Raw genomic sequence first — 13308 nt, forward strand, 5'->3', positions numbered from 1 at the left:
TTTCTTTTTTCATTTTATGTTTTGAAGAACTTTACTTATTTTCAGATGATCTGTACACCCACCAGCAATGTGTCAGTGAGGGTTCCTTTCTCTCATATCCTCTCCAGGATTTCCTGCTGCCATTCCTGGGCTGTGAGCTAATACGACAATGTGACACATGCATCTTTCAATTCATTCAGGATCCAGAGTTTGCTAACACAAAAAGGTAAGTTGTGTCTTCCAAGCTTTCCTTATGTGAGATTAGGAGTATCATTTTCTGGTATTTATGTAATGCTGTACACATCATTTTCTATGTGATTAATCTGTACATAGTTTACAGCTGATTATGCTCAGTTTAGAAATAAAACACAGGCTCAGAGAGATTTAGAGATGTGTCCAAAGCAGAGAAGCTAGTGAGTGAGACATAGTCAGGCTGGTTTTTTTAAGTCAGGTGTGTCTGTCAGCATCGTGTACCATCCATTATGAATGTCCTCATATATGAAGGTCCAGAGAAGAGGGAGACAGTAATGAAAATATCCTACACTATGATTCTGGGCTCAATGAGACCCCCTTTAGTGGAGGTGATTTGACCCTGATACAGTGACAGCTGACATGGGACATGCATTTAACGGCAGCCCCTTGATTTCCCATAGTGCTTTTGGGCTCAGAAATAACACTGGTGATGGTTCTTATAGGCAGAATTGAGCATTTTCCATGCAAGAAGACATGGACAATGAAGAATAAATGACATTTGATTAACTGATCAAAATTGATACAAACAGGGAGATTCCTAAATATACGTTCCCATTGAAATATTTCTCCTATCTCTATTTAATATAGAAATGCAATGTACTTGAAAACACCTCTGTTGGGAGAGTTTGGAGGCTGGTGTCGAGGGTAGCATCTCCAGCCAGTCAGCACTGAGGGTCTAGACATCGAGCGGCTAAGCACACAGGGTACTGCACATCTTCAGAGATACTCTAAGCACAGCAGGGGCCAATTTGGTGCAAATTTAGAATTTTCAGCGTCAAAAGGTCTAAGCTGAAGAACTGATGCTGTTCTGTATGGTTAACTCATGTACTGGGTGTGCTAACTCATCTCTATTTGATTGGAATCAAAGAAGAAATGAAGGAAACTAGTGACATGCTTGTAGCTCTTTGTAGGTCTCAGCTAGTTGGAAATGGAGCGTATAGCCCATTTTAGGAAGTGCTTGGATCTCAGAGAGAAAGCGAAATGTTAAAAAATGTTTTATTTATAGAGGCATAGTCTAGTACAATGTGATTTCTACAGGGATTTTTCTCAAAATGACCTAGAAGACTTCCAAGGCCTCCACTGTTTGCTTTAAATAATAGAAACCAAAGGAGGAATCCAGTAACTGCTTTCTTAATGTAGTCAGACTTAGCCAACTTCATAACACAAGCCATAAAACATAGATTTTGGGACTTGAACTATCTAGAGTGGCTGGATATAGAACCAATTAAGCAGACAATTTTCAAATGCCATGTGTACAATTGGCAATGGGGATTTTTCATTATATAGCTGATCCTACTTTCCATGGAAACTCATGCAGTCAAGTTTTTCTACCCCTGTAGTGCCTGTTCCTATCTGTATTCCTTTAGATCCTACCCACCTTTAAAGACCTAGCTCAAATGAAATTCTCACTCCCTGAAAAGACTGTCACTCTGTCCCTTTTTATGTGTATTTATACACATTTTTTTCTCTTCCAAAATTCTCAGCGCCTTGAAAGCAGAATCAGTGTCTCACTCTGAAATATCTCCTCTGTCTTCATCACTGTTTCTATTACTGTGACGAAACACCATGACCTAAGCAACCAGGGAGGAAAGAGTTTATTTGGCTTCTACTTCCACATCACAGTTCATAATTCAAGGAAGTCAGGGCAGGAACTCAAGCAGGGAAGGAACCTGGAGGCAGGAACCTAGAGGCAGGAGCTGACACAGAGGCCATGGAGGGGTACTGATTACCAGTTTGCTCCTCATGGCTTGCTCAGGCTGCTTTCTTATAGAATCCAGGACCACCAGCCCAGGGATGGTACCACCCATAATGGGCTGGGCCCTCCTACATAAATCACTAAGAAAATGCTCTAAGGCTTGCCTACATCCCAGTCTTATGGAGGCATTTTCTTAACTGAGGTTCCCTCCTCTCAGAAGACTTTAGCTTGTATCAAGTTGACATAAAACTACTCAGCATGTCCTCTAACCAGTGGCCTAAGGTTGCACATTTTGAATGAGCCCAGAGAACCTCTTCAACTTTCTATGTTTCATACAACTATCTCTCTCTTAAATGATTGTTAAATAATTCTCATGTATTTTGAAACGTTGTAACTCCTTTGAGACTTTATTATATACAGTCTCATCTTGCTAGGAATGATAAGGAATGTCACATAGGGTGATATAATCCAGTATAATTACAAGTGGAATATTAAGCATGTAAAATAGGGGATGGAAATGTGGTTCAGTGGCTAAGTGCATTGATGGATTTTCTAGGGCACCTAAGGTTCACCACCTACCCAGCAGCTCACAACTGTCTGGAACTCCAGTTCCAGGAGATCTGATTTCTTCTTCTGGCTTCCATGGGCTTTGCATACATACATGCAGGTAAATACTCATACACACAAAATAAATATTTTAAAAGAATAAACTCATCTAAATGTATTAAAAATAAGAGTGAACTCACTTTTCCCATTCTTGCATTTTATAAATGGTAATATAGATCCAAAAATTACTTCAGCTAGCCTATTGGTACTATAAGAATTACCTAGATGTTCCATATACTCTATAACTTTTGGTTGCAGAATAATTAAAGCATATGGTTTTATTAGTGAGAAAATGATAACTCAAACCATTGAAAAGTAAAGGAATCAAACATGAGTAAGAGAATCAGATTACTCAGTCCTGTTGGCTATAACCACTGTATTCAGTAACCAAATGCTAGTGTTTATAGGGACTGAACTCTGTGTTGCCAGAGAAGAGCTACATAGCAAAATACATCCCAAGGGGACATTAAGCAGATAATGTAGTAAACTTCTGCACTAAGAAACTAAAAATACAAAGAAAAGTCCCTTTCTCCCTTCCTTTTTCATCTCCATTTCCATCCTTGTTTTCTTCTTTCCTATATACCCACCTGCCTATTTATCTTCTGCACACTATACCAGCATCTAACAATCTCCCACAATATTTTTACCCACAGAGAGCAGGGAGTGAGACTTAATTTTTCTGCCAAATACTGAAATTAACCCAACAAGAACACCTGTCTTATATCAGATTATTACCAAAGGGAAATGGAGTTAGGGATGAAGCCATGAATGTGTAGAAGAGGCTCCTCCTGCTCATTCCTGCTTAGCTTGATCTCACTTTTTAATTTTTATCCTCTTGTTAATTTGTGACAACTATAAATTAGATAATGTATATAAACTACTATATATGGCACGGATCTTTCATATGCATTCAAAGTTAATAATTGTTTCTCTTGTCCACCTCAAATTCTGGTTCTGAGCAAAGCTTGACCATACCTCATTTGTAATGTCTCCAAGCACAACTATCTCTAAATTTTGAATTTGGGGAGTTTTTAAATATTTGTATTGATAAGGCAAAAAAAATGATAGGAATCCAAAATGCTTCAAAATCCTAATCTTTTTTTCTCCAGTGCTGGGGAGCAAACCAAGGGCCTGACACCTGGTAGAAAAGCCATGTCATCGAGCTGCCTCCCCAGCCTGGAGACCTTGAACCGGGGCTCAGACTCTAGACTATTCAGGTTTGAGAATTTTGACTTAGGGAAATTCAGCTGGTATCCCTATTTATAGAATCATGCATCTAGTTGTTAAAATAAGTGGTTCTGGGCTATAAATATATTTTAAAATCGTGTTGCCTTGGGCCTACTGCAAACTTGCTAAATCAGAACTGTTGAACATAGAGACAGGAAGCAAACAAAACAGACACACCAACCAACCAACCAGCAAACCAAGCAGAGGGTTTTTTTTTGTTTTGTTTTTTGTTAAGAACACCCCATGCCAACCCAATCCCTGGACAGACGACCATAATCTCAAAGGCACTAGGGGCTTGGGCTTTCTTTTTAATGCTTTCCAGTGATTAGAGATTGGTTGGAGACAGGTGGGCATTGATTATGTCAGGCTTTGCTGAAGTCGTTGTATTCATACATGTGCTATTTTCTTCTCCCGCAGGTTTCTCAAGAGAAATCATATATTCTGGATCCAATTTGGTCTTTATGCCCAAAGAATGGAAAACAATGTACTATCGGAGGAACAGGAAATTTGAAGCCTTCCTCTGCTTTGGAACTGCAGCTCCCTCAGCCACCAATACTACTTTTCTCTCATTTTTTTCTTGCTCATACAAATAATAAGAAATTAAAAGAGTGCTGCTCTTTTTTGTATGCATATATCTCTGTGTGTGAGTGTGCATGTGTGCTTATGTGTGCATGTGTGTGTGTGTGTGTGTGTGTAGGTGCATGTACACATGTGTGAGTGCATGAGAAGACTAGTTGTCTCAGGATGTCATTCCTCAGAATCTACCCACACTTGTTTTTGAGGCAGAGTCTCTTGCTGGCTGGAAGCTCATTAAATATGGTAGGCTGACTGGCAGGTGAGACCCAGGGATCCACTTGTCTCTGCATCCCCAACACTGGGATTAAAAGTGTATACCATTATGACCAGTTGCTGATGTTATTTTTTTTAATATTTATTTTTAATTATGTGCCTCTGCATGTATCTATGTATGGGTAGGTGCATGTGAGCATAGGTTCCTACAGAGACCAGAAGAGAATCCCAGGAGCTGGGGTTATAGGCAGTTGTGAGTTTCCCAGTGTGGGTGCTGGGAACCAAACTCAGGTCCTCTGCATGAGCAGTATGTCCTCTTAACCCACGAGCCATCTCTTTTGGCTGTTAGACATGGATGCTGGGGATCAAATCCTGGTCCTTGTGCTCGTTTGACAAATATTTCATTTATTGAGCCATCACCTCAGAAGTTCTTTTAAAGTCACCTTTTACAGAGAAAACTAAAACTTCCCCTAAAGACTTATCAGTCACTTTTAGGAACTCGGGGCTAAGGAAAGGTTAATGTGGGCCGACAACTTACGTTTTATCCAAGACGTCCATGAGTGGTCTCAGAACAATCTCTGCGTCCATCGCCGCACTGTTCTTATTTGCTGTGCTGGTTCCATTTGCTCTCATTTGATTTAGCTCAGCCCCCATCTGCTTAATACACTCTTCAATTACAAGTTGGAAACTGGAAATACAAAACAGAAACTCTGGAGGAAAAGTCGATAATGTTGCCCGAGTCTGAATTCTACTTTGAGGGGACCAAACTGTTTCAAGCAGGATGGTTTTCCTTCCTCGTTTGTTTGCAGGCTGAAACCAGGTTAAGACCTTTGGTTGTGATAAACACATACTTGGAGACTCAGTGTGCAAAGCAGACAACAGGGATGCTCTTCATGGGGGGGGGGTCAGGCGGCGGTGGGGGTTCAATGCAACTGGCTGTTCATTAATCTACCATCTCTGGTTATGACAGCAGCTGTGCTCTTAAGTGCATTTGGAGAAATGGCTGTTCTAGAGAAACCATGAGTATTGGGATCCACCCTTCCTCTCTTTCTGTAAACTCCACACCCTCTTTGCTTTCTCCTGTCTTTCCAGCAATTCCTTTCCAACTGGCTGATTATTACTATCTAGGGTTCTTGGTCATTAAAGAAAAAAATACAAAGTGCCCATTAAAGTTGAACTTCAGATAGTAAATATTTTTGTGTAAATGTGTTCATTCTGCTATTTGGGATAAAATTATATTAAAAATTACTTACTATCCATGTGGAATTCCAATTGAACTCTGCTCTATCTAGATACTATACATTGCGAATCTCAAAAACTTGATCTCTGGCCCAAGAGTGCTTTTCTTGATGACTGCATCTGGTTTCAAATCCACATGTAGCCCTGGGGAACATCCTGTACTCCATACCACTTCATTAACCTGTGTGTAACCTGTCTGTGTGGAAGTCTGGGTTCCTTCCAAGAACACCTGAACATCCACAAACTTGCACAAAGTACCCTTAAATCTGAGAACTCACAAGCTCCAAAATGTCCTGACTTGACCAACCAACACTCTGTCCAAGTCCTGGCAGGTCCTTTTACAGGAGAGACCAGGTCTTGCCACCCATGTTACAAGCTTTCAGTAGCTTCCAAAGTCAGAGAAAAATCTGAAAACATTTCAAGGATGACAATGGACAGTTGAGGTTGTGGGTAACTTCAGGGAGTCATTACTTGCCAGTACTCTCTAATCTTTTTGGCAGTCCATGCACAATAGCATCCTTGGGGCTCTTGGAACTCCTGGGTCTAAGTTAATCCTGAAATCTTATGGTCACCATTAGGGTCCCTCTTCCATGGAAATTCTGATGGTGTCCCTGGTATTCCATTTGCCTGAGGTACATCCCAGTGGACACCTCTGTAGAGTCCTTCCCTGAACACTGAAACTGAAATCACAGCCCTCGGAGTCTCCAGCCCCTAATCACACTGTATATTTTAATTGCATTGTTCATTACTTAACACATAGTATGCACTCAGTTATCTATTTACTACCCATTAACTTATTAAATATAAATTCTTACAGAGCAAGAACCTAGCCACACATGATGGCATAAACTGCTATGCCTGGCACAAAGTAGTTGGTTCAGGAGGCATTGGGACAATAATTTAAAATATTGTATTATACAGACAAAAATATGAGAATAGATCTTAAATTGTGTTTTCAACACAAACAAATGGCATCCCTGAAGATGTGACAGACATGTGAGTTAGGCAGAAGGTGGTGATGGTTTCATAATTCTACACATGCAGAAATATCAAGTTGTGTACCTTGAATGTATACAGGTTTTATATGTCAATGCCACCACAACAGAGCTGTTAAGAAGCGAGTATTTGTTGAATGCAACCCCAGAGTATCTCCTTCCACTTGCCTCTTTTTGCCACACTAAGGGTTGAAACAGCCCAGAAGAGTCACCTTTGTACTGTACAGTTTCTATTCACTCCCTAGATCTCCAGCACCAAGGCTGGTGGCCTTCACCTGAGATGGTCAAGGGGAATTTAAAATGGTGGCTATGTTTGTGATTCATTCCTAAGATGCTTCTACAAATAGTGATAATTGGATACAGATGCATCGAGGTGTGGAAAAATCACTTAGGAGACAAAAGCTTGGGAAATGCTCAATTATTGGGTGGTAACAAGGAGGGCTGGGGCGGAGGCTGGGGTGGGGGAGCCTCAACATCAAAATCAAGCCAGTCCTGTTCTTCTCCCCCAACACAGTGATAACATAGGTCATGCTATCTGAGAGGTTACAAATGCTTCAGTTCCTCACATTTTGTATAGAGGTCTGTAGCTTTGCTCTGTATTCCTTGCTGTCTGTGTTACATGGAATACCTGTGGTTTTTATGCACACATATTTACAAATATTTAATAAATGCATACTATGTGTCAATCAAGGTTTCAAGTGTTCAGAACACACAAATGAACAAAATAGGCACCACTTGTCCCCACAGCACATGAGAGAGATCTTTCCCTTCATTTTAGCAATGTGGAAATATTTTAGTCTGGTATGAAGTTTATCTCTCTTTTGTTTTTTTAAGTTTTGGTTTTACAAAAGATAGAAAGCATTCAGTAGATTTAAAATTAGATAATTTGGGTATTTTTTTCTTTTCCTAGCCTTCTAATAGTGGGTTTATAAACACTTGGGTTGTAACTCTAAATATCTCAAGGTCAGGGTCTATGTCCACCATTATGCTGGCCCTCATTTGTCTTTGGGTCCAGGCTTCTCTTAGGGCATCTTTAATCTTTGTGGCACCATCCCATAGCTGACATCTGTATTTGGCTCATGATCACTATGGATGTGGCTCCTTTAGTGCCTGTGTATATTGGAATTTACATTGGAATAACCTCCTCCAGGCTCTCATCTTGATCAATTCAAAACTCCCACCAATTAGCTTTCATGGGGCTAGATCTGTTGTTGGTTTTTGGTATCTACAAGGAAGGGGGAAGAAATAGGGCAGGCGTGGATCTTTGAGGCCATGTGTATATCCTAGGGAAATAGTTACAGATATTTGAGATAATGACAATTGTAGAATACAAGCAATATTAGAAATGCCTACTTGATTGACTGACCACAGCCCCATCAATGATCTTCCTGGCTGTAGCCACCTGTAAAGTAATTACCTTTCCTTGCCCTGATTCTCACGTCAGTACAGCAAGGGAAGGGATGGGCTGAGCAAACCACAAAGAATTTATATTTCAAATGTGTGAGAAGCAGGCTCCTGGGCAGATTTAGACTGTGAGCTTAATCAGCAGCCAGGTTGTGAGATTAGGCATCTGAAGGAAGAGTTCATGGTGTGGATGGACAAAGACATTTCACTTTTGCATGAGTCTATCATAAACCAAACCATAATTTCATCTGAAAACCCTTCTGTACCCATTCTTAGGGAATTCACCTACCGGGTCTTCTTTTTATTCATTTTTGTTTGGAAAAGACATTATTCACCAGCTTGACTAAAAATAGAACCAGTGAATAATGACAGCAGTCTTCTTGGGCACCCAAATAACCAAATACCTCCTCCCCTCATGAGTTCCTAAGAAATAGCCTTGAATTATTTACACCTAATCCAGCCAGCTTCTGGCACTAACAGTTCCAGTAAAGAAATAAGTGGACAATGTGTGTGTAAGCAGAAATTTAAGGGGCACAAGTTTTGAGCCTTTTAGACTATTTATCACTGACACGATGTCACTTGGTTTGTGGAGGAGGCAGGTGATCTGGAAACACGCCATGAGCCCATGAAAGGCTTCTGATTGGGTTTTGCCTCCATCTTGGCTTAACACAAAGCCAAGTCAGTCGAAGGTACTGAGAATGGCCTGAAATTTTTAATGACATGAGCTGCAATTGGCTTTTGGATTGAGTTCTTCACTTATTTGTAAAGCTCCAGCCCCAGCTCCCAAGAGGAGAAAGGATCAAGCTCACATAGTTCTCCAGACTGACTTTGTGACATGATTATGCTGCTTGCCATGGACTTCCCACCCACCTGTGTGTGATGTATCATAGCAACAGCTTGGAATAATTCTTCTTCTTACAAGGCAAGCAGGATGGGTAGCCTGTTTACTTCAAGAACATAAATGACCTTAGCAAAAGTCAATTTGATCTGATATTTTAAAAATAATGCAAGATTGGTCCTTGGCAGCTGTGTGAGCTTTGGTATGTAGAATAAAAATATATGATATTCTGTTTCAGGGTATGACACAGTAGCTGTAAAGACTCATTAAGAAAAAAAAACCCCTCTTTTATTCTGGTCAAGAGGAAGAAATTTCCAGCCTGGGTGGAGATCTAACATTCTAGTTGGGCAGGCAGGGTCCATGACTTGGCTTAAAGGACCACTGTCAGGTCAGGGAGGTGAGACCACCCCTGAGGAAGGTGAGGCCACCCCTGAGGAAGGTGAGACCACCCCTGAGGAAGATGAGCTCACCCCCAGGAAGGTGAGACCACACCTGGGGAAGGTGAGACCACCCCTGAGGAAGGTGAGGCCACCCCTGAGGAAGGTGAGGCCACCCCTGAGGAAGGTGAGGCCACCCCTGAGGAAGGTGAGACCACCCCTGAGGAAGGTGAGGCCACCCCTGAGGAAGGTGAGATCACCCCCAGGAAGGTGAGGCCACCCCTGAGGAAGATGAGCTCACCCCCAGGAAGGTGAGACCACCCCTGAGGAAGGTGAGGTCACCCCTGAGGAAGGTGAGACCACCCCCAGGAAGGTGAGACCACCCCTGAGGAAGGTGAGATCACCCCTGAGGAAGGTGAGACCACCCCTGAGGAAGGTGAGGCCACCCCTGAGGAAGGTGAGCTCACTGTAAGCCGTGCTAATGAGGCAGGATGATAACTGCCAGTCATTTAGCTTCCTTTGCAGCAGCATTTCCCACACAGTAGCTTACCAGGCTGCAGCTGTGCACCTTTACTGTCCCGAATCTACCTGTTTTCTGAATTACCCAGAAAAGCACAACCTTTCCCTTTCTTCTTCCTGTCTCTACTCTAAGCATGCTTCCCTAACACCTCAGGCTTTCTTATGTGTCCCACCACATGGCTGACTTCCATGTTTCTATACCTTCTCCAGGCAGCTGCTGGGATTTCCAGCTTTCCTTCCCTGGGGTTTTTCTTTTAAACTCTAATAAACTGTCCTCAAACGTAATCTTGTAAAAATAATGTGCTTCTACAGCCCTGCTAAAGCCAATCTTTCCCTTATAGCCAAAGTTTGTCTTGATTTTTTTCCAAATCTGAGTACATAATTTAGTCTTTGGAGCATCAATGAGATGATAAATCTCACTAATATATTCATTCAGCCTTCCTCTCTCTTAAGCAAAACACAAATTCAAAAGTTTCTCATCAAGAGGATTTAGACAATTTACAGAAACGAATGTAAGAGTAAAGCATTAGTTTCTGCTCTGTTTAGCTGTCTTATTTCCAATAAAGTAATCAGCTGGTCTCTATTAGACTCCTTTTTCCTTCCTCAAACTTTGCTAAGTAATTTCTTGCTGCCTTTTGTAACCGAAGGCAACCTCTTTTTTTTTTTTTTTTCTTTGCATTATTTTTCTTTAACATTTTTCTTTGATTAACACATTAATTCACAGCTGGAATGGAGGCAAGCCTGACAGGGCCAAGTCAAAGCCCCATCACTGTCACCTCAAGTCAGAGCAACCCAGCCCCACATCTCTGAAACAACTCCTGCCATTCAAACTCAAGGTAGAGAGAGAGCCTCCATCTTGCTGATGAACAGTCAGGCTGAGTCAGCAGGCTCGTGAAGGTCACTAGCAACACAGCACAGATGCAATATGCTGAGCTCAAGGCAGAGCAGAGGAAGAACACATGTCCTAAGCTCCACAGAGCCAGGGTGCCCCAGCTCTGTGTCTGAGCTGTGAAGAAAGGCTCCATCAAGACAACACTGTTCAGCTTAAAGGAACTGAGAATATGCCTGTTATAATCAAGGGAACTCTAAGTCTGGGGCTTTACTGTGCTTCATTCTGATATTGAGAGATATGGTGCTTCCAGGGTCCCTTTAGTCTTTCTCATTAAATACGGCCTTAGTAATCATCAAATGTTTATAAATCATTTATTTTCCTGGAACCCAATAGAAGATGAGGAGTATTCAAATAGGGAGCTTTTGTCCTAAGGATAATTTTACAGCCCCATTGAGAAACTGAATGCATAGTTTAAACTGGTAAGCAAACATTTATTGAACTAATATTTAAAACAAATTTTATATTAAGTTAATGAACCTCTTCAAAGATATATTTAATTTACACCCATTTTAATAATAGATAGTAAAATGACTGCTCTCTCATAGAGGGGTAGAATAAGTAAAATGACTGCTCTCTCATAGAGGGGTAGAATAAAGTTCATCTAGGTAAGTTTCTCATTCTTTAGAAACATGCCATAGATGAGGCAAGTTGACTTTTAAAAATATAGATGCTCAACATTTCTAAGCTTTTGTTCATAAGGTATTTGGGACCATGAACCCTAAGTAATGCTGATGTAATCTGGTACGGAGCTGGGTATCACTCTTCTAAGGACAGTGACAGGCAAGGATTGAGCAGAACACACACTTCTTAAATAAGCTTCCCCTCTTTCCTTCATCTGGCCCTGTCTCCACAAATCCCTGCTCTCTAGAGCACACAGTCACTTGTGAATGGTTATGAACTAAGATTTCTGCCCTTAGAGAAAAGTGAGGGAAATAAATGAGTACATCAAAGCCTGGGGCCAGGTGTGGCAAGCTCTACCAAAGTGAAGGACGCACAGACATCAGTCAGCAAGGCATCACTCTTGGATCCTGGGGTCACAAAAGACTTTTCAGAGGAGGTGATGCCTAGACTGAGTCCTGAAGCAAAATGAGTGATCATTTCAGATGAAACCTGATACAGTCAGACAACTAATTAGGCTGCTTACCTTTCTCCGTAAGTGACGCTGAGCTCATCCAGAACCCCGTTGAGTTTAATTTGAAGTTCTTTTAGAATAGTGCTGGCTTCAGGGTCTAGCTGCAGAGAGACCACAAATGACATCACTTGGGAGTTTTAAGAAAGAAGCTCATACCTATTTCTCTTAGAAGCATTGTGCTTGCAATATGGCAACCCTAAACAACAACAGAGACATATTTCTTTCTCTCCATTTTTTTTTTTTTTGTCCTTAAAATGCAAAGGCTTAGGAAACTGAAGAAACCAGAAAGGATTCTCATAGAAGAGAATATTGATTGATTCACATAACATGCTGAATGAGGTAAAAGCTAGAGGCAAAGCTGTTCTTGGTTACCGTGATGGGATGCAAAGCATGGCAAGAGTACTCCCCAGAACATGATAATTTCATAATTTGTGAAACCTAATTCATTTTATATACTAGGTGAAAATATACTTTGATTCAAAATGTATTTCAGTCTTCAATACAGCTGTAAATAAATAGGTACATTAAAGTAACATGCAATAAAAAGTTAACTTTTGAGAATAGGCTGAGTATCTCCAATCCAAAATACCAGAGGCCAGAAGTCTTTCAGATTTCAGAGGTTTTCTGATTTTGGAGTCTTAGCCGAGAGTTTGCTCACTTCACAATTGTTATTTAAACCTGAAATCTGAGATGCTTCAAATGTAAAACTTTTTAAGAACCAATAGGGGATGGACACACACACACACACACACACACACACACACACACACACACACACACCCTCCACATTTGAAGCATTTTGTATTTCAGACTTGAGGGCTGCTAAGCCTGTGTTACACCACACATTACTGGGGTGTTTCTGTATATTTTTTCAACTTTGGAATTTCAAGTCGTAGGACAAGCTAATCCCCCAAACCCTTGTGTTTCTTTGGAGAACATCAATCTGACTTTTCTTTCAGGTTATCCTGTATAACCTGGGTGGGGTGAGATTTAAAGATCTGCACTTTTTTTTTTTTTTAAAGAATTCATTTTTTGCAATGACATCAAAAGATCAACATGGAATTTACCATCTAGAGAAGTTTATCCCATTGGTTGTGTTTTTACAAATTAAAAGTATAGTTGAATTATAAACAAAATCTTCTAACAGATGTATACCATCAAGTGGAGACAAATTCATGTAAAGGATAATGTGTCACAGTCTCCAAAATTGAAATGTCAATCTTCCTTCCTTTGAGCCTTCAGAAATTAAGTGTCCTCTCATTAGTGTGTGTAGTTCTTTGACAAATTGGTCTTCTAATGAAAAGAGGTTGGGATGGAGCCAGTTTCTCAAAGTGAAACAAATAAATCCATGACATATAAACCA

The 13308-nt window shown here is 40.8% G+C and overlaps 1 protein-coding gene across 5 annotated transcripts in view; it reads right to left on the reverse strand.

The window, feature by feature from the left end:
• Positions 1–13308, reverse strand: part of Unc13c (unc-13 homolog C) — a 427893-nt gene that overhangs the window by 50334 nt on the left and 364251 nt on the right. For all 5 annotated transcript variants that reach the window (XM_036192012.1, XM_036192007.1, XM_036192008.1 and 2 more), the window contains 2 exons: positions 11958–12046; positions 5088–5237 (listed from right to left, as the gene is read on the reverse strand). In XM_036192012.1, the coding sequence (XP_036047905.1) occupies positions 5088–5237; positions 11958–12046 (239 nt within the window). The remainder of the gene's footprint in view (positions 1–5087; positions 5238–11957; positions 12047–13308) is intronic.

The sequence above is a fragment of the Onychomys torridus genome, chromosome 7, assembly GCF_903995425.1.
Source record: "Onychomys torridus chromosome 7, mOncTor1.1, whole genome shotgun sequence".
NCBI classification, from domain to species: Eukaryota; Metazoa; Chordata; class Mammalia; order Rodentia; family Cricetidae; genus Onychomys; species Onychomys torridus.